This window comes from Molossus molossus, unplaced genomic scaffold (genome assembly GCF_014108415.1).
Source record: "Molossus molossus isolate mMolMol1 unplaced genomic scaffold, mMolMol1.p scaffold_m16_p_22, whole genome shotgun sequence".
Taxonomy (NCBI): domain Eukaryota; kingdom Metazoa; phylum Chordata; class Mammalia; order Chiroptera; family Molossidae; genus Molossus; species Molossus molossus.
Window position 1 is genome coordinate 28,106,231 of NW_023425358.1, and position 19,242 is coordinate 28,125,472.

At 52.3% G+C, this 19,242-nt stretch overlaps 1 protein-coding gene across 1 annotated transcript in view; it reads right to left on the reverse strand.

Moving 5' to 3' along the window:
* The window catches only part of SRRM4 (serine/arginine repetitive matrix 4), a 140,509-nt gene that overhangs the window by 20,727 nt on the left and 100,540 nt on the right, over positions 1-19,242 (reverse strand). Inside the window, exons 4-8 of the mRNA XM_036277054.1 lie at positions 17,596-17,667; positions 13,901-13,927; positions 11,776-11,826; positions 8,672-8,770; positions 5,498-5,654 (exon numbers count right to left, since the gene is read on the reverse strand). Of these exons, the coding sequence (XP_036132947.1) occupies positions 5,498-5,654; positions 8,672-8,770; positions 11,776-11,826; positions 13,901-13,927; positions 17,596-17,667 (406 nt within the window). The remainder of the gene's footprint in view (positions 1-5,497; positions 5,655-8,671; positions 8,771-11,775; positions 11,827-13,900; positions 13,928-17,595; positions 17,668-19,242) is intronic.

Consider the following 19,242-nt stretch of genomic DNA (forward strand, 5'->3'; position numbering starts at 1 on the left):
GATGTTACTCTTGTGATAGAAAATTGGGCTTTTTTTTGTGTGTGTGTGTGGGGGAGGGGGTTTGTCCTGACTTGGCAAAAGTAAGAGTTGACAACGTCATGCACTTTGAATAAAAAAACAAACCACTGGTCCCACAAATCCCCAAGTCTTATGCTACCCTTCTTCTGCATTCTAGTTCCTCTCTTCTCTAAACTGCAACGAAGGATGTTGGATGTTTAGCCTTCCCATTGAGGGAGAGCTTGAAGGCTTTCCAAGAGTTTGCAAGAGCTGGGTCAGGGATCCGAAGGCCAGGGCACACATATACTGTCCCCTGACCTCCATTTCCCTGTGTACAAAATAAGAAGCATATCGCCCTCCTGCCTTGCTCCGAGGGCCGTTCTGGAACTCACCAGAGACCTTGGATATCATTAAACTCTTCGAAGCAAGAGATACTCCAAAACACATCATGCCTGTGTGTATTTGGAGTAAGTTTAATAAAACCACTCTGAGGACAAATACTAACCCCAGCAACTATTGCACACGGAGTGTTACAGCCCAAGCACTGGGCTGTTTTTCATGCAGAACTGAAGCTGCATGAAGGCAGGGACCTCATGCAGCTTGTCCTGTTCACGGCTCTTCACCCAGCGCCTGGCACACAGTAGGTAGGTGGCGTGTATTTTGTAAACGAATGGACACCTTATCTCATTCCATCTTCACAACTACCGAATGAGGACTCTGAGGCCCAGAGAAGTAAATGACATGAGGGAGTTCATGCAGTTATGTGGTCTCTGCAGTCAGGCTTCTGGGTTTGAACCTTAACTTCTCCATCGAATAGCTGCCTTTTACTTAAATTTTCTAGGCTATCATTTCCTCACAGTAAAGGGGGTTTTAGTGGAAGCTCCCTGAAGGGTAGTAGAAGAAATCAATGAGATGACGCATGTATAGAGTTCAGCCTAGCACCTGGCACATAGTAGGTGCTCAGTAAGCATTAGTTATTGCTGCTACCCAGGGTCTCGCGGGGAGACAAGGTCAAGAACTTCAGAGCATCCAGATCTGCATGAAAGTCCTCATCACCACCCTCTATTGCCTCTCTTTGTAGACAAGTTTCACGAGACCCTCTTTTATGGACCCCAAGTTCTGCTTTTCTTCCTTTTTGTTTCTCGTTGTGGTATCTGTGCAGGTTTTTGTTGGCAAGAAGTTTGTGGCAACTGTTGGCCCAAGCTGGGGGCAGAAGAAGGAGAGATGGAACCTGCTCTTCTTGGTCAGTCCTGATCAGCCCCCTTCCTGACTCCCTCTCCAATTAAATGCCACCGGGAAAGGGCTTGGCAAAACCTTGGGGCCACCAACCTCTGTGTCATTCATTCGTTGCTCCGGCTTCCAAGTAGGTTTCCAAGGGACAAGCCCTGATTCATACCAGCTCCCTTTCCGCCCAATTGGGCCACCTGCCTAAGTCACTTCATCTCTCTGAGTCTCAGTTTTTCCATCTGAAAAGTAGCGATAATAACTGCATCTACCTCAAGGAACTATTCTGTGGATCAAATGGGGGGAGGGGAAATATCTGTATAATGTTTGTGACAGTAACTGGCACATAGCAGTATTTGCCCCTCCCTCTATCATCATCCATCTCAATTTGGTGAACTCCTACTCATTCTTTAAAGCCCAGTTTAAATGTTCCTTTATTATAAAGCCCTCTCAGACACCAAGACAACATTGTCTGGTCCTCCTTCGGTGGTCCTACTACACATTGTATCTACTTCCATCCCAATCGGGGGTGATATTCAAACTATTCAGCAATTGGTTGAGTGTGGGCGCTGCTTCTTCTGAAGGTAGCTGGCCTTGGTACTGAAGGGCTGTCAGGTATCACTCTCTAGTCACTGGATTGCGAGAAGGTCCAGAAAGTAGCAGGGGAGAAAAGACATGGCTTTGTTGACTGAGGTGTGAGGTGGTGACAGGGTCTATTCAGCAACTGATGTGCAAACATTGGAATATTTTAACAACTGAGGAGATGCTGGTGCTCACCGACTCAACCTCAGCCCTAATTACATCGCTATCTCACTGTGTTGCAGCATTCTTTCGACTACCAGACTGTGAGTTCGGAGTTCAGGAGGAGTACTTTATTTTTCTCTCTGTCTCCCTAATGCCTTGAATGAGATGGTCGAGTGGAGATAAGGAGCATGAGTGAGGCTGGGAAGGGTCCCTACATCATCTCCTTGGGACCTCCCATTTGGATTTTAGCTCAGACCTAGCAAGAGGGCTTCAGGTTATCTTTAGCTCACCAAGTAGGATTGTAATAAGACATGACCCCGGACTTGCATATTCATATATGCAAATATGCCCCTTGATGTGATGCACCCGTCCTTGATTTTTTAAGGAGCTGTGCATATAAAATTCCTGCAATGGAGGTTGGGAGGAACCATGACACAGAAGACCCTTCATGCTCCGGGTCCTGTCATCTCCAGACCCTCATCTTTTGTCCAGAAATTCTGTCTCGGTCCTCGACTCTAGCTTCATTTCCTGCTTCCTTGGGCTCACTCCAGCTTACCTTTAGTTTCTCAATCAGTTGTTGCTTCTTTGCCCTAACCTAACCCTAACCCTAATTCCTGTTCCTGCCTGTACCATCAACCCCATCTCAGCATCTCTGCGTTCATTCTTGTTTTCTACAGTTTTCACCTCTCTGTTGGCCTCTTAAGAAGGCACAGACTGTTCCTCATTTGTTGGATCCTGAGACCAATGTCAGAGTGGACCCCTCACAGATGCTCAGTAGATCAGTGGTCAATCGGAAGGGATGATTGAACAGGTGATCAATGACAGTGACTTTGCTGTTGTCTTTAACAGAGAGCTCAGGAAAGTCTTGGGACCGGGGCTCTTGGAAAACCTCTGGGCCCACCTGACACCTTCTTTCATCTTTGCCTTTGAAAGAGAGAAGGTGAGGAAAGGTCTAGTGTGGAGGGCACTCTGAGGACCAGAGTTGGGGGGCATCCAAGGTCCCCAGAAGTCAGGCAACCATGAGTGGGGTGGAGCCAGCCATATGGGCTGCAACCACCATGTAGGATGGGAGAAAACTGAAGGCAGAGGAAGCCGGGGCCAGGGCTCCAGGTCCCAACTCATCCACTGCCTAGTCTGGGCGTAGAACCACACCGTTACTACTATTGACCATCACCACTACTGTTGTTGCTATAACTTTTCTATTTCCACTGTTCATACGCCTGCCGCTACTCTCATTAGCATCCACCCTCACGGTGCTTACCACTTGCCTGTTGCGGTCTAAGGTGTTTACTTACATTGAGTCCTCATGACATACGTCTTAGAGGCAGGTCTCATTATTGTCCGTGTTGCAGATTTAGAGGAAATGGAGGCCCAGCAAGTTCCTGTCACCCGCTCAAGGTTCCGCGTGCGTAAGGGCGGAGCCAGAATCGGGGCTGTTGTCATCCTGATGCCTACTAACCTGTGCTGAGTTCTGTCCCTGCGCCAGGCACTGGGATCAGGGGTTCAAACATGGCTTTGCTTTTGTCTTAACAACGAGGCTTTTGGAGAAGAGGCTTATTTTCTTTTAATAGATGAGGAAACTGTGAAAGGTTTAAGTAACTCTAGCTCAGAGGCAGGACTGGACCACACGATCATAACCCCACATTTGTGACAGCCATTTATGTCCCGTGAGTGTGTTCTTGGAATCAGGGAACTGAGTCGGGTGAGCGCTCCGGGTCTGTCTCCTAGATATGGATGAGCTGCCAACTGTTCTGCGAAGGGCTCAGCCCCTGGGGGACGTCAAGCCTTCGAGGACCAATAGGCAATCTTGTACCTCACCACCTGGTGTGGGGGGACCACATTTTTCTTTTTCCTTTCTTTCTTTCTTTTTTGCAACATCTTGACAGACCTGCCCTGTTAGGAAACCATCCCAGGAAGGTGAGAAAAACCTAAGCCAGTTGCTCCCAGTCGCATTTTTCATGAGGGTCAGTGGGGGCCACCAAGTGGGTTGCTACAAACACCATGACCAGGGCGACTGGGTGGCTTTCACTGACTTAAAAGCATCCTCCACCTTCGCACTGCTTGCATTTTAAGTTTATGTCTACCTTTGCGACGGTTCCTCTGGGAGGCAGGTGAGACAGTCATGCCCATTTTCCAGGTGAGGAAGCCGAGGCTGGGAGGCATAATAGGAATTGTGCAGCCAAGACTTGAACCCGGTCTCCCAACCTCTGCTGTGCTGCGAGGACCTTCCAGAGGACTTTTGGGGAGGGGGACACAGGTGGCGTTTTCCACCGGCCGGTGCTCAGCAGCACGGGCATCTTTCCAGAGAAGGGGACAGCTGTGGGCGGTTCCCACGGGGCCAAGGGTTTGGGCAAAATTGAACCTCGGGGACTCAGGGCACCGTGGCTGGTGAGGAAGTGTCTCAGAATGCACGACGGAGCTTAACTGTGTGTGGACCAGACCCAGCGAGGGTCGACCATCACCTTCTCTTTCTTCACCTCCCAGCAAGCACCTCTCTTTTCCTTTCTTGCACCTCGTCCTTCCCAAGGGGGCAGCTCTCTGAAATGTTCCGATTCACTCATAGCTAGAGGAGAGGGTCCCGTCTGACCTGGTGGTCACAGCCGCAGGCTACATCGGGGTTGACTCTCCCCTTGTTTGTCTGTCTGTCCCTTTCGCGTCTACAAAAGGTCGTCCTAATTATTGCATATCCCCAACCACCCCATATGGAAGAGATATGACTTCAAGTTTGCCGATGAGAAAACTGAGGTTCAGAGAGGTTAAGTGACTCTCCCAAAGCCACACAGTTAGGAAGTGGCAACGTGGGAACCTGAGTTCAGATCCGCTCTAAGTCCCTTGCCCCGGGAACTCTGTGGTGTCAACTGTCTGACGTCACACCCCCAGCTCCTCACTGCTGGCCCGAGGGAGGGAGGCACGAGTCAGTCTGCTTTTGCTTTGCTGTGTGGTTTTTACCCAGACCTCAACCTCTCTGAGCCATATTTGTCTCGTCCCATCTGTGGAAGGGACCAGTGAGCTGTGCCCTCTACCTCCCAAGACCTTTGTGGACACACGAGAGGACACAGGTCCTGTACGTTCAAGGCCGAGTTTACATGGGTGCCACCAAGTCCCAGCGGTAGTCCAGGCTGCGGGCTGGCTCGTATCAGAGATGTGGTCTTTGTTGAACAGCGGAAGCGCCTCTGGTCCCTCTAAGACCCTCTCTGCTCCTCCCCACCCCAGTGACTCCTGCAGTGCATACGGGTCCCTGGAGATGTCGCTCTGGAGACTGTCAAATGTGTAACATCCCCTGGTAACAAGCCTGGGTGTTTTCATTTGTCTAACCCCCCCTCCAGCCCCAAGCCCCCCAAGCCGGGTGCTGCCAAAGGCAGGCGAATGACTGTCTGGTTCATCAATAATGAGGTCTGAAACCAGTGGGGTATTTGCCTGGAACTGATTGAAAATGTGCCGTACACTGCCCTGAACTTGTGCCTTCGCGTCCCCTCCCACCGGGTGTCGTGGCCAAGACTGGCCGGGGAGGCTGTGCGTGCGGCATACTTACTACACCCCTGGCCGACAGGAGGCTGAGCACCTGGAGGGGCTGGCTGGGCGGGGGGCTGGGCCGGGCCTCGGGGCTGGTCTTGCAGAGGGTCCTGGAGCTGCGGCGGGCGTGCCTGTGGCGAGACTTGCGCCCTTCCTCGCGGGACCGGCCGCGGTGCCTGGGGTGGGGGAGAGAGACCTGAGGGTCTTTGGAAGGGGAGCTTGGCAGAGAGGTGGCCCTATGGGGGACCCATAGGCTTTGAGGACTAGAGTGTTTGGGAGTGACTGTATAAACCACGCGTGCACCCTCCCCCTGCCCATTCATCCATCTCTCCTAGTCTGGCTTGTTCACTTGACAAATGTCTCTTCGTGCACCTGGCGCTGTTTTAGGGGTGGGGCTGCCACCACCAAGCCAGAAAAGGTCCCCACCCTGATTCAGTGGCGTGTCCTCTGCACATCGGTGTGCCTGTCTCTCTGTGTCTGTCTGTATGTGACTGTGTGTATGTGCGGTCTGGGCGTGTCCGTCTGTGTTTTCCTGTGTTTGTCTATAAATATAACCGCAGATTTCTGTGTGTCTCTGAGTATGTGACTTCGCCATCTGTGAAACAGAGGCATCTTATTGACTGTCACCCAAAACTTTGGGGAAAAAACATAGCTGACAAAAATGACAAAGATGCCGTCTGCGAGCTTCTCAGGTCTGGCCGCCCTGCCCGCGGCGGGCACCCAGGGGCTCTCTGCACTCTGCGGTGCCCCTTAGCTCTGAGCCACGGCGACAGTGGCGCTGAACCTGCTGATTGCACGGCACCTGCAAAACCCTCCCAAAGTGGGTTCACAATCCTCTCCACACCTTGAAGACACAGACAGGGCGGGTATTACTTTCCCATTGTACAGATGAGGAGACTGAGGCTCAGCGATGTTTCGGGACCTGCCTGAGGTCGCACAGCTTGCAAGTGGCAGAACTGGGGTTAGGACTGAGTTTTCCACTCCTGGAGGAACCCAGGCCTCTGGTTCTTGTGCTGGAGGGTCCCTCTGTGCTCGGGGGCCTCCCGATCACTTGCATGGGGCGTGGGGTCCAAGGGACAGCTGGCAGGTTGCTTCCATGACTGTGGAGTGTCCCTCAGCTCAGCAGGCGCTGGGGAGAACCAGCAGAGGGGACAGCGAGGCTGAGGTAGAATTGGCGATGTCAGCCACTGCCCTCAGGGGTGAGGTGGGGGGCACAGCACCCTGAGTGTGCAAGCAAGGCGTCCCTGCTGAGAGCTGGTTCAGCCTGGGCTGGAGGTGAAAGGCTGGGCAGAGTCGCAGAGACCTGGGTCCTTGTCCCAGCTCTGCCAGGCACGGTGACCTTGCTCGGGTCCCTTTGCTCACCAAGACACAGCCTTCTCAGCTGGAACATGCCGTTAATTCAGCGGAGCTCAATGCCTCAACGCCCTCCAGACAGGGGCCGCCAGAGCACGCTTGTGGCTGAACCGTGTGTCCTTGCTCCCCGTAGTGAGGGAGACGCACAGCCTAGGGAAGGGGGGGAGCGTCTCCCTATAAATGCTAGGGAGATCCACTGTGGGCTTGTGGGGGGTGACTTTGGGACCTGGGGCTTTGTTCCGGATTGACTGCTGTCAGAAAACGGGGCTAATTCTCTGATTGGGTCTCCACAAATCTGATCTAGGAAAGGCAGAGAGCAGGCCGAGGTCAAGGCCGTCGTTGCTAGAGAAGCAGCCGTCACGCGTGTTGGTCGGGATGGAGAGACGCTGTGTGTTCTGGACTGTTTCGTCCAGGCTCAGACGTGATTCCACAGGGGTCTTGTGTCTGTCTCGGTCACCCGGGGTCCCCGACCAGCCTTGTGTGATGCCCATGCCCTGAAACTGGCGACGTTCAGCGGGAACACCCCGGCTGATGGGTGACGGCCGCAGATGTCAGGGGTGGCTTTTCTTCCATAAATACTTCTCACACTGGACCCCGCGTTCACACTGCCCGGGGAGACTGAGAAACCCCCGGCCCCGGCCCCACCTCGTCTGAACTAAGCCCGCCAGTCTGGAGGTGAGATCCGGCACCGGTGTGAGAGAAAACGTCCAAGGGGACAGCACAGTGCAGCCCAAGTGAAGAAGGCCTGGTCTCACTCATGGTGCCATCGGAGGAGGAAGAGAGAAAACGTATGTGACACGGTAGCTCAGTGCCAGGCACAGAGTCGGATTTAGAGAAATGTTTCTCCTTCTTGATCCACACCTTCTGATTGGACTGGGATGTTGTGGGACCAGAACAGCGAGATTTTAAAATTTCCCTGGACGACATGAACATGTACCTATGTGTGAGAAGCATTTAAGAAAAAAAATTAAACAGCCTCTGCCACCCAGGAGCTGGCCTGGTACTGTACCGTGGGCCTTGGTGTTCCCGCTGGACGCGGACAATTTCAAACATTGGCATCAACGGAGCCTCGCTCCTCCGGTTCTTCTCATCCCCGAGAACCCGCCTTCTTTCCCAGGCCGGACAGCCTACGTGTCCGCATAGGAAGGGTCCGGGTTAGGAGACACCTGACTTGGAAGGGCCTCAGCATGAGGGACTTAGTGCTGTGTGGCCTTTCATCGGTTGCTTAGCGTCTCTGTGCTTCGAGGAACCCTTAGAGAGAGTGCAGACTGCAGAGCCAGACTCCCCAGTTCAATCCTAGCTCTGTCACTTGGTAGCTAAGTGACAAGCAAGTGCCTAACCTCTCTGTGCCTCAGTTTTCTCATCTTTAAAATGGGGATAACAGCCCGGCCGGAATGGCTCAGTGGTTGAGGGTCAAACCAGGCACCAAGAGGTCACCGGTTTAATTCCTAGTCAGGGCACATGCCCAGGTTGTGGGCCTGATCCCCAGCGGGGCATGCAGGAGGCAGCCAATCGATGTTCTCTCTCATCGATGTTTCTCTCTCTCCCTCTCTAAAAAAAAAAAAAAATAAAGAAAAAAATAATTAAAACGGGGGCAACAATAGCACCTACTTCCGAAGCGCTCGGCACCTCAGTGCGGTCTTCAGAGCACTTGGGAAGCGTGTGTGTTAACAAGTAGTTCCTGGGGTTCCCTTCAGTGTCTGCAACCCCTTCTCCCCAGGGAAGCGATGGCAGTGCCAGGCGGGGCCCCCTTCTGCTGGCACTTCTCCCAGCCACAGCGGGAGGCAGAGCTGATGAAAACAGAACCTGGGCTCCGGGCGTGGCCGGGGTGAGGGCTTACCTGCTCTCACAGCTGGAGGACCGCGACGCCGAGCTCTGGGATCGCGAGGGCCAGTGGTGATGGCGGTGGCGGTGAGACTTTCGGGGCCGGCTTCGCGATCTTGGGGGGCGGTGAGAGGGAGAGCGTCAGAGGAGAGAGGCTGATTGACTTTGATCTTGACAGTCCTGTTACTGTCCCTCCCAAAGTGAAGCATCTCCCTTCATCCCACCCCCCACGTCACCCCAGCTCCCCACATGGGTATCTGGGTCTCTAATCAGCCCTCCTGAACACAAGTGAGCAGAAAGGGGGTCCCCTGGAGGAGACAGCCTGCATGCCTCGACCTCCCAGCCTGCTGGACGAGGACCGCTGCAGAGGTCACCTCTGCGTCACCTCTCTCCTAAGGCAGGAGGCTCAATCTCGGGCAGCTTTCCCGCGCCAGTTGGCTACCGTAATGGTACCAAAGTATCGCCCAAAGGGCACGCACCACAGAAAGGACTGGCTTTGCCTCCAGAGTCCGGGTGTGGTGCTGGTTCTTTTAATTTTTCCAGCGAATGTAGAAACACAGATTTTTTTTTTTTTTTAATGCAAAAGATTCCTATTTTAAACGGAAGCTCATTTTTATTTTAAAAATGACACTGTTTGGGGCAAAGAAAACACATTTGCAGAGTCAATGAGGCCTTTGGGCTGCCAATTTGTAACCTCAGACCTGGAAAATGAAATCTAGATTCTTCATCTGGAGTCAAAAACCCACTTTGAGAATAAGTTCCAAACATCATCGACAACGAGAATTACAATAATTACAACCACGGCCACAAATATTGGCATCTTGGCTGGTTACGTCGGGTCCCCTTCAACAGTAACAATGACCCAGAAGTAGTAGTGGCAGTGGTCACTGCGGATGTCCAGGGAATGTCAATGGTTTGGGCCAGGCCAGGAAGACAGTGGGAGTTAGAGATGACTCTATCAGGAGGTAGCTTGGTTATCCCAATAAAGGACTCAGGGATTCTCGTAATGTGATAATGAGGCCGTTACCCTCATGTCAAGTCCAGACTCTGACCTTGAACCCCAACACCTTCAGGAGTCACTCCCTGTCTAGCTCTCCATGCTCCTTAGGTGAGAATCCTGGCCTGGCAGGTCTAAGCAACTTCATTTCTGTTCTGGCTCATGCATTTCCTGGTTCACGACGTGCTCGTGATGAAGAGGAGGACAGGTAACCCGTACCCAATGCGCACTGCACGCCCGCATTGAGTTCTAGGCATTTTCCTTAAATGGACTCAACCATCCCTCACAACAACCTGTGGGGTAGGTTCTCTGTTATTCCCATTTCACAGACGAGGAAACCAAGGCACAGAAAGTTTAAAGTACTTGTGTAACCTGCAACCTAGAATAGTCCCGCCTCCATCCTCACTCCCAACCCAGACACCCCTTCCTGCAGGAAGACTCCCCACTTTCCAGCACCAGGGCTCCGGCTGCACCCTGGACTTCCGTCTGCCACGGCTGTGACCTGTCCCTGCCTGTCCGCAGTGTCCCACTGACTGTGAGCTTCTCGAGGCCAGAAAACGGCTGGCTGACCTCGTCCTGGGCCCAGCACCAGTTAGGGCCTCACTTGTTTGACAGCAGCCCGGACAGGGGACTCGGCAAGAGGAAGGGCCCTGACCTCAGGGGCGTGTTGTTTTCCTTGCTCTGGTCTTTGGCTTTCGCAGCCTTTCTTACCTCCTGCTAGAGGTTTCTAGGACCCGCCTAACCCGTGGCACGGGGGAGGGCAGCCACCCTGCTGGCTTCAGGCAGTCAGTTCTGACCTCAGCAATGATCCCCCCAGTGCTCCTAGGGTCTGGGCCCCGCCCCTGGCTCTGGGGTCCCCGTCCTGCCGCCCCACCTACAGTGATGCTGCGGACTAGGAGAATACACGCTGATTGTGCTTGGCACAAAAGCACGTGCAATACCTACGACCAATAGCTGCCTCTTGATTTGACTTGATCAGGAAGTTCTTCCCAGAGCTAACTCAAAGCTCTCCTGCTTCCTTCTGGAGCTTTCCACGGGCACCGTGGTGGTGGCTGAAATGCCCTCCTTTGCACTGACCTTGGCTGAAATGACCCTTTGGAGCAGCAAAGCTGAGCGCCCCCCCTCTGTGCCCTGCCTTTCATCCCGTTGCCTTTGATCCTCCCTATAGAAGCTTCTTGGCAGGAGATATAATACTAGTTGATTGAAAACACACGCACTAACATTCGCAGGGTATAAAGTAGGTGGGCTGTAACCAAATTTACTTTTAATTTGGCTGGGAAGTGAACTCCGCAGGAAGCGCTGACTGATTTGAATTTCTACGATCAGCTATAGACCATGAACCAGCTGGGGCCCGAGACGGGGCAGGAGCTTCGCGGATATCCCCGTGCCCCAAGCTCCAGCAGCCAGGGCTCGGACTTATGTGCACACTTATGTGCACACTCATGCATGCATGTGATCATGCCCCTTAGCCCCTCGTGCACACACAGCACACACGTGTGCACAGGTGAAAACCACCCCCAACCCCAAGTGCGTAATGCACACAGACACATGCACGGTGCACGCTCAGTGCGTACAAGTCACACACAGTGGCAGACAGCGCACCTACATGCACACTGGACACGCTCATGCTCACATAAACATGGGCACATGTAATGCATCCGCATGAACACAAATATATACCACACACACACACACACACTGGGTACCCGTATTGCATACATTTGCACACACAGTTCACACAAATGTTTGCGTGATAGAAAAATGTATAGATATCTACAAACAATGTGCACGCTACACATATACACACTAGATACAGATAAATACACAATACCCTCACAGGAACACAGAATCCGCACACAATGGGTGTGCCAGGCACACACATGCACACTTTCACTTTCATGCACACGCAAACACGCATGCACACTCACACATCATACACACCCCCCTGTGCACTCACGCACACCCAGGCCCGCAGAGCAAGTCCTCACACAGTCCTGCCTTCCCCTCTCCCCTCTCGCCCCACTGCCTCCTCCCCTGGGCATCAGGCCCCTTGAACACCCTGGCTGAGAGGCCGGTCCCACCTCCCCAGGCTGGACAGGGCATTGCTGGAGGGCTCCACTCACTGTTTTTTGTGCCTCTTCTCTTCCCTTCTCTTGCTCTTTGGGCTGGAGGAGCTAAATGAGAAATGACCAATTAATTGAAAGATGCAAAATTCCGGTTAAAGGCAAACATAAACAAGTAGTTAAAACGTGGAGCACTAGGCTGTTTGGGGACAGACACTGGTCATCTCCAAGACCAGAGCTTCACTGCCAACGACCCCACCAGCAGGTGCGGCTGCAGACACCGACCCCCACGTACAGATCGCAAACGGGCATGGAAGATGCCCGGGTCAGCTTTGGTTACTTAATAATAACAGTAGTAATAAAGGCCCTAATACTACCTGCCAGTTTTTGAGGATTAACTATGGAGTGGGCATTCTGCTAAATACTTTTTGTCAAGAACCCCATTTTATTCTCCCTGCAACCTACAGGTAGAGGCACCATTGAATAAAGACTCATTTTACAGATGTGGAAACTGAGCCTCAGACCAGCCGAAAAGCTTGCCCACGATCACACAGGTGAGCAGGGATGTGGCCGCAGACCACGGGTCCCCAGAGCCCGTGCACCTGACTGCTGTTCAATCCATTTCTGAGAGAAGAGAAGGGGATATTCAAGGAGATACTCGGAAGCCTCCTGAAGTCTGGCAGGTGCTGAAATGTTCTGCCCGTGAATATTCAAGTATGTGGGCCTAATTTTTTTTTTTGTCAGAGGGCTTGGGATCTGGACAGACTGGACAATGATGACTTGAGGTCCCAGAGTAATCAAACAGAGCCCTGGACAGTGAACGCTATCAAGTAGTTCAAGTCGAATTGGCTTCGAGGGATCCCCAGAAATGCAGGACCGGCCTGGGTCCTGGGACTGGGGAAACTGGTCTCATCGCACTGAAATCGAACCTTGACCTGAGTGGCGGTATCTGTGTCCCTGTCTGAGGCTCCGCCTGGGCGTTGGAAGAGCCCAGGACCTCACTGGAAGATCCAAGTTCAAGCCCTGGCCAGTTTGGTGTAGCAGTTAGACCATTGCCCTGAGGACTGAAGGGTCATGGTTTCAATTCTCAGTCAAGGGCAAGTACCTAGGTTGCAGTTTTGATCCTCAGCTTGGGTCAGGGTCATCTGGGAGGCAACCAACCGATGTGTCTCTCTCACATCAATATTTCTCTCTCTCTCCCTTTCTCCCTCCTTCTCTCTGTGCCTTCCACTCTCTCTAAAAATATCAATGAGAAAAAGTATCCTTGGGTGAGGATTCACACACACACACACACACACATCCAAGTTCAAGTCCCGGCCCCACTGCATAGTTGCTGTGTGACATCAGGCAAGTCACCCGTCTTCTCGGAGACCCGGTGTCCTTGGCTATGACATTGGGCCGTTGCTCAGGCTGTGGGGCGGAGGGAATGGATCTCCCTGGCAACCAAGTTCTGCTTGTTCCTGAACGAATGGAAGGAAGGGCCCTGCACGCTGCCCACAGCCCTCCCTGCGGCTCTTGTTCTTGGAGAAGCCACAGCCGTGTCCTGACTCCTGACTGAGAGCCGGGTTGAGTGAGATCTGGGCTCTGCCACCTTCCGACCGTGTGTCTGTGGACATGCCTGTCCCATCACCTGCTGAGTCTCAGTTTCTTCATCTGTAACGTGAGAACACTAACCATACCCGCCCGCAGCTGTGATGAGGATGCTGGGGGGGGGGGGGGGGAGATTAAATATGCACACGTGTGGAAAGGCTTTAGCGCAGGATCTAATTTGTAGGGAGCACCCGTGGCTCACCCAGCGTTTTCAGGACAGGGGGACTTGGCCTCTGTCGCTGGCACAGGACGTGGGAAGGCTTTGGTGGGTGGCCGGGGCTGATGTTTCTCTCCAGGCCCCACCTCAAGGTTTCAATCAGTGCTAAGACAAACAGCTCTGGCCCGGGTAGGAGACTTTCCAGAGAGGGACAGCTTTAGCGCTGGTTGGGAGAGACCCTCTTGCCTGATGGAAGTGGAAAGCGGACTCGGGACTTTCAGGCAAACCCGGCCAGGCCTTCGTTTGGGAGGAAACAGACAGAGGAAGATGCGGAGGGTGTGCCCCAGGGCACGGAGGCGGAGACGCGAGCTGAGCCTAGGAGCTGCCTGGCTAAGAAAGCAGAAGGCTAGAGCAGCAGCCAGAGGTGAGGGTTCTTACCTGTGCCTTCTCTTCTTGGAGAATGACCTGGTTGAAGGGGAAAAAGGAAGAGAGGGAGGGAGGGCGGGGAGGAGAGAGAGGAGGAAGGAAGAAAGGAGCAGAGGGAGGAAGGGGAGGGAGGAGGGAAGACAATAAAGACAGGTGAGTTTGAGGTTTCTTTTCCTGGGATGCATGTATCAGCGTGTTTGTGATCAGGCGACATGGGGGTGGGGACACGTAGCGAATCCTCCTCTTCGATGTCAAAGGCTCCGCAGACCATAGGGGAGACATTGTCTGCATTTTGAATTCCCAAGTCAAAACCTACCAGTGCTGCGGTCCTCACCCCAAATTGTCAGTAAGCCTGTCTGCGATGAGGCTGGGTGAGGCTGATGCAGGGGAGTCCTCTGCCTCCTCCCCTATCCCCAGCTTCGCTTTCATCTCTGTCCCTAGCGTGGACTCGTCATCATCCTCACGGGACAACCAGCTTCCACGTGGGGAACCCTCACTGTGTGCCCGGGTCTGGCCAAGCACCTCCCACACACTCTCATCAGTCTTCCCCCCGAGCCCCGGGAATACTCTTAGCCACAATTTTACAGACGCTGAAGCTCAGAGAGGTTAGTTAAGTTGCCCAAGGGCACACAGCTTTCACCCACATAACTCCTTCACTCTTCCGAGCGTCTCTCAGGTGTCATCATTGCCTGGCAGCGTTTTCCAGTCCCCTGGGGCTGCCCGGGTGACTCCTCTGCACACAAGCTCTGAGCGAGCTTCTCAGCTTCGCCCTGCTCGGGTCCAGGCGCCTGCATATTGTAATGACCGGTTTCCCCAGCTAGAACGGGGGCAACTTGAGGGCAGGGGCTGGGTTTTAGTCGCTGTTCTGTTCCTGGGGGCCCGGAATCCTCATTCATGACATATAAACGGTACCCAATACACAGAAGTAAAAAATGGAAAATTTTAAAAACCCTGAAGCCTTTTTAATTGAGAGAAGAGGAAAATTCTCAGTGCAGCCTCTGCCCCTTGCTCCCATCTCCAAAACAGTCAAGCATCATTAAGCAAACATGTGAAGACCCGGAGAAGCCGGGCCAGCAAGGTGGTGCTCGGCAGGGAGGGTTTGGGACGCATCGGCATGTCCTGTTCTCCCTCTTTCTGGTCCCTCTTCCGGCTGACCCTCCAGTCCCCGGCCGGCTGCAGCTGGCAGCAGAGGCCTGACTCTGACCCGGCAAGTCTCTTTCTCACAGGGGGAGACCCTGGAGGGAGAAGCCCCTGGGCTCCAACCTCCAGCTATGGAAAAGGCCCCCGCACGGGACAAATTGTTCAGCGCAGGGCACAGGGCGAGTCTAGCCGTGGCCTCTGCAAAGGACTCCAGGCTGGCGAAGGTTTCTGACCAAGTTCACGACACTTTGCTTATTGGTTTGCTCAGGTCTACACCGCTGACCCTCGAACATGGGTTTGAACTTCACAAGTCCACTTGCATGTGGGATATTTCAATAAATGCGTCCAGTACTGTAGGTGTATTTTCTTTTTATGATTTCCTTAATAATATTTCCTTTTTTTTTTTTAGCTTACTTTATTGTAAGAATACAGTATAGCCTGGCCAGTGTGGCTCTGTGGTTGAGCACTGGCCTGCATCAAGAGGTCACCGGTTCGATTCCCAGTCAGGGCACATGCCCAGGTTGTGGGCCCGATCCCCAGTGGGGGGCATGCAGGAGGCAGCCGATCAATGTTCTCTCTCATTAATGTTTCTATCTCTCCCTTTCCCTTCCTCTCTCTCTAAAATCAATAAAAGAAAAAATAAATACAAAAATTAATAAGAAAAAATTCTTTTTAAAGAATACAATATATAATATATATAACATACAAAATATTTATTAATTGATTAAGTCACCGATAAGACTTCTAGTCATTGGTAGACTATTAGTAGTTAAGTTTTGGGGGTGTCAGAAGTTACTCAGAGATTTTTAACTCTGCGCGTGTGTGTGTGTGTGTGGGGGGGGTAGTGCCCTAACCCCCACGGTGTGCAAGGGTCAGCTGTTAAACACAAACTCAGCATCCATCGGGGCGTCCGGGCCGGTGGTGGACATAATCAGTGAGACCAAACAGTTGAGACCGTTCTGGCAGCAGGGCTGAGATGTGACCACGCCCTCGATTAGGAAAAGCCCCTCTGGGGCAACTCTGAACCAGGGCTAAGATGCCTGGGAGGTGGGGGGATGCAATGAACACTTACCTTTCATTCTGTCGTGATTAATTGCACGAGTAATCCATCATTGATGTAGGGAAATTGGGAGATACAGATAAGCAAAAAGAAAATAAAAACCACTCTTTCCTTATCATCCGCAGTCCATCACAGCCAATAACTTATACGGGGAGCTTCAAACTCCCTGACCTTCCTGGGCCAGCCCAACATTTTATAGTGGGGAGATTTTGCAACAGAGATATCAGTTCCTCCGAAAAATGAGAAACTATGTCTCCATTGGACCAGTTTTTTGGGTTTGTTTGTTTGCATTTATCTTCAGATAGAGAGGGAGAGAGGGAGGAAGAAAAACATCAACATGAGAGAGACACATTGAGTGGTTGCCACCCACATGACCCCAACTGGGGCTGGGGACAAACTGGCCCAGGGGCCAGGCAGGCTTTGTGGGTGTGTGTGGACGTGGGGAGCCAGCGAGGCGGGGCCTGCGGCAAGCCAAGCGCCCAGCCTCCGGCCACACGCACAGCAGCTCCTTGGCTCTGGCTGATGGTTGCTGTGCAAAGACTGGTCCAGTGAAGCCCTGGCTGGTTTGGCTCAGCGGTCAGAGCATTGGTCCCTGGACCAGAGAGTCCTGGGTTTGGTTCCTGCTAAGGGCACGTACTTCGGTTGCAGTTTGTCCTCGGCCCCGGTTGGGGTTGAGAGTGGCAACTACTTGATGTGTCTCTCTCACGTTGATGTTTCTCTCTCTTTCTCCCTCCCACTCTATCTGAAGATAAATGCAAACAAACAAACAAAAAAAACGGGTCCAATGAAGACGCAGTTTCTAAGGTTACGGAGGAACAGATTTCTCTGTTGCAAAATCTCCCCATTATAAAATGTTGGGTTGGCCCAGGAAGCACAGACTTGCATCCTCTGGTGTACATCTGTCCAGTCTTCTTTTCACCCCCAGAAACCTACGTGCATGTTGAGTGTGAGTGTATTGGGCACCCTTTGGAATGTGTGTCCAGTTCAGAATGCCCCTTCCCTGGCCATGAGGGTGGACAGTCCCAGAGCCACGTTTGGGGCGATTCCATCCTGTAGGACACAGCTGGACCAACCGAAGAGGCCTCCCCTTGGAAATGGAATAAGGAACAAGACAGACAGACTCAGCGTCTCCTTGTGGCTGGGCTTGCAACATGGAGAGATGGGAACAGGGTACAGTGTGGCTTCCACGTGGGATGTGGAACTGTGTACCCCGCTTGGGTTCCCCCAGCGTTCCACCCCTCGGTTCCAGACCCTCCCTGGGGCCTGGCTGGTCCCTGAGACACTCCTGTCTCCACATCACCCCATCCCCCTCTGGCCTTAGAGGGCTCTGGTCCTCAAAACCAGGGTCCAAGTTATACAAGATACAAAACAAAACAAAAACCCCAAACAATTCAGAGATATGTTACATACATGAAATGCTTCCAAATGACCTTTCGGTGTCATCCGCTCTCAGCCCCGCCCCAGCCCGCCTGGCGCATCCCTGTTTGCAGAGGAGGAAGGACCGTACCTGTGTCGTTTATGCTTCTTGGAACTTTTCTTCTTCTTTTTCTTGACAGGTGATGGGCTGTATGACGGGGACCTGCGGGGGAGGGGATGCCCTTCAGAAGGAGGTTCTTCAAGGCCAGGGTTGGTTTCAAACAGACCCTTTTCCAGCCCCAGTGTGGTTCTCAGCTCTTTCAGTAGCGCACACAGCATAATACCCAGGCTAATACTAGTTTCAAATGTCAGATGGAGGTTCCGGTGACCCGAGTTCCGATCTGAGCTCTACTACCAATTCATGAAGTTACCTTGGGTAGGTCACTATTCTCTCTGTTTCCCCACTGACAAAATACCAAGGATGAAAAGGATTAGGAGCTTCAAAGTCAGCGCCAACAGGGGGCTCTCAGATGGCTCTCAGATGGCGTGAATGGGTGAAGCAGCCTGGATGGAAGACAGTAGGGAGCGGTGGGGACCATGGTCAACCAGAGAGCAGCTGACTGGGGGGGTGTCTCAGATCCCTAGGGTCCCATGTGGGAATGTAGGCCTGGGCTTCCAGAAAACCTCCCTATTCAGCAGAAGTCACCAGGAAAACATCTTTTGATATGAAATCTGGCTTTTAAATGTTGGTCACCAATTAATAAGACACACACACACACACACACACACAACCACTTTGCAAATAAAACATGTCTGCAGGGGGAAAGGCAGGGTTGAGAACAACTTGACTCTTAGGGGGTCACAGTGCCTGTCCCCAAACATGTGCTCAGTGCACATTTATTGAATAAAAGAATGAATTAGTGATGCCTGCAGCCTGTGGGTTCCTTCTTTGAAGTGTCCTCAAGGCCACCCCAAGATCGGGAGACATCAGCTACTTGCCCCAAGTCCACCGCTCACCGGACAATGGCGGAAACTCGGTGTCTCCACATTCCCGTTTGGATCCTCTTAGAGCTAGGCTAAAGGGGTGTCCTGGAAACAAGGTCCCAGAAAACCTGGAGGTGGGACCGATCATTCAGACACTCTTCTCTGCTGCCCCCTGCAGGCTTCTTCAAATACTGCCTCTCACGGTTGGTGTGCTTTTCAGAAACCCGCCCTTCCAAGGTCTCTGCGGACCACTCTGGGTCCCGAGCACTCCATAGCCTTTTAGTCTAATGCGTGGAGCTCTGAAGAAATTCAGGAAATCGTTTTAAATACAAAAATATTAAAAGAAATTGTACATATATTTTAAAAAGCATGGGGTACAAAAGAGTCAACAGCTGACCAAAAATATAAAGTCCATCATCCTTGGTTTTACACCTGCTAGGTGGGTGTGTTGGAACCACCCGAGGAGCCTGGAATCAAGTCCCTGTAGGTTCTGTCACCCCCTCTCTGTGACTTTCTTTTCTCATCTCCAAAATGGGGACAAGATGCTTCCCAGGTAGATTGTGGTCAAAGGGTAAAAAGGATCAGGGAGGACACAGTATGTAGAACCGCCCTCCACACAGAGACAGTTCTCAAAAAAAAAAAAAAATTAATATTCATGATCACAACTATGCTTCTGAATAATTGGCCATTTACTATGCGTCACACACTGTGACAGCTCCTTCCACGTCTGTTTTTTCATCTAATTCACAAAAAATCCCAAGAGGTAGGTATTAGCACCATTTTATAGAATTGGGAACAGAGAGGTGAAGCGACT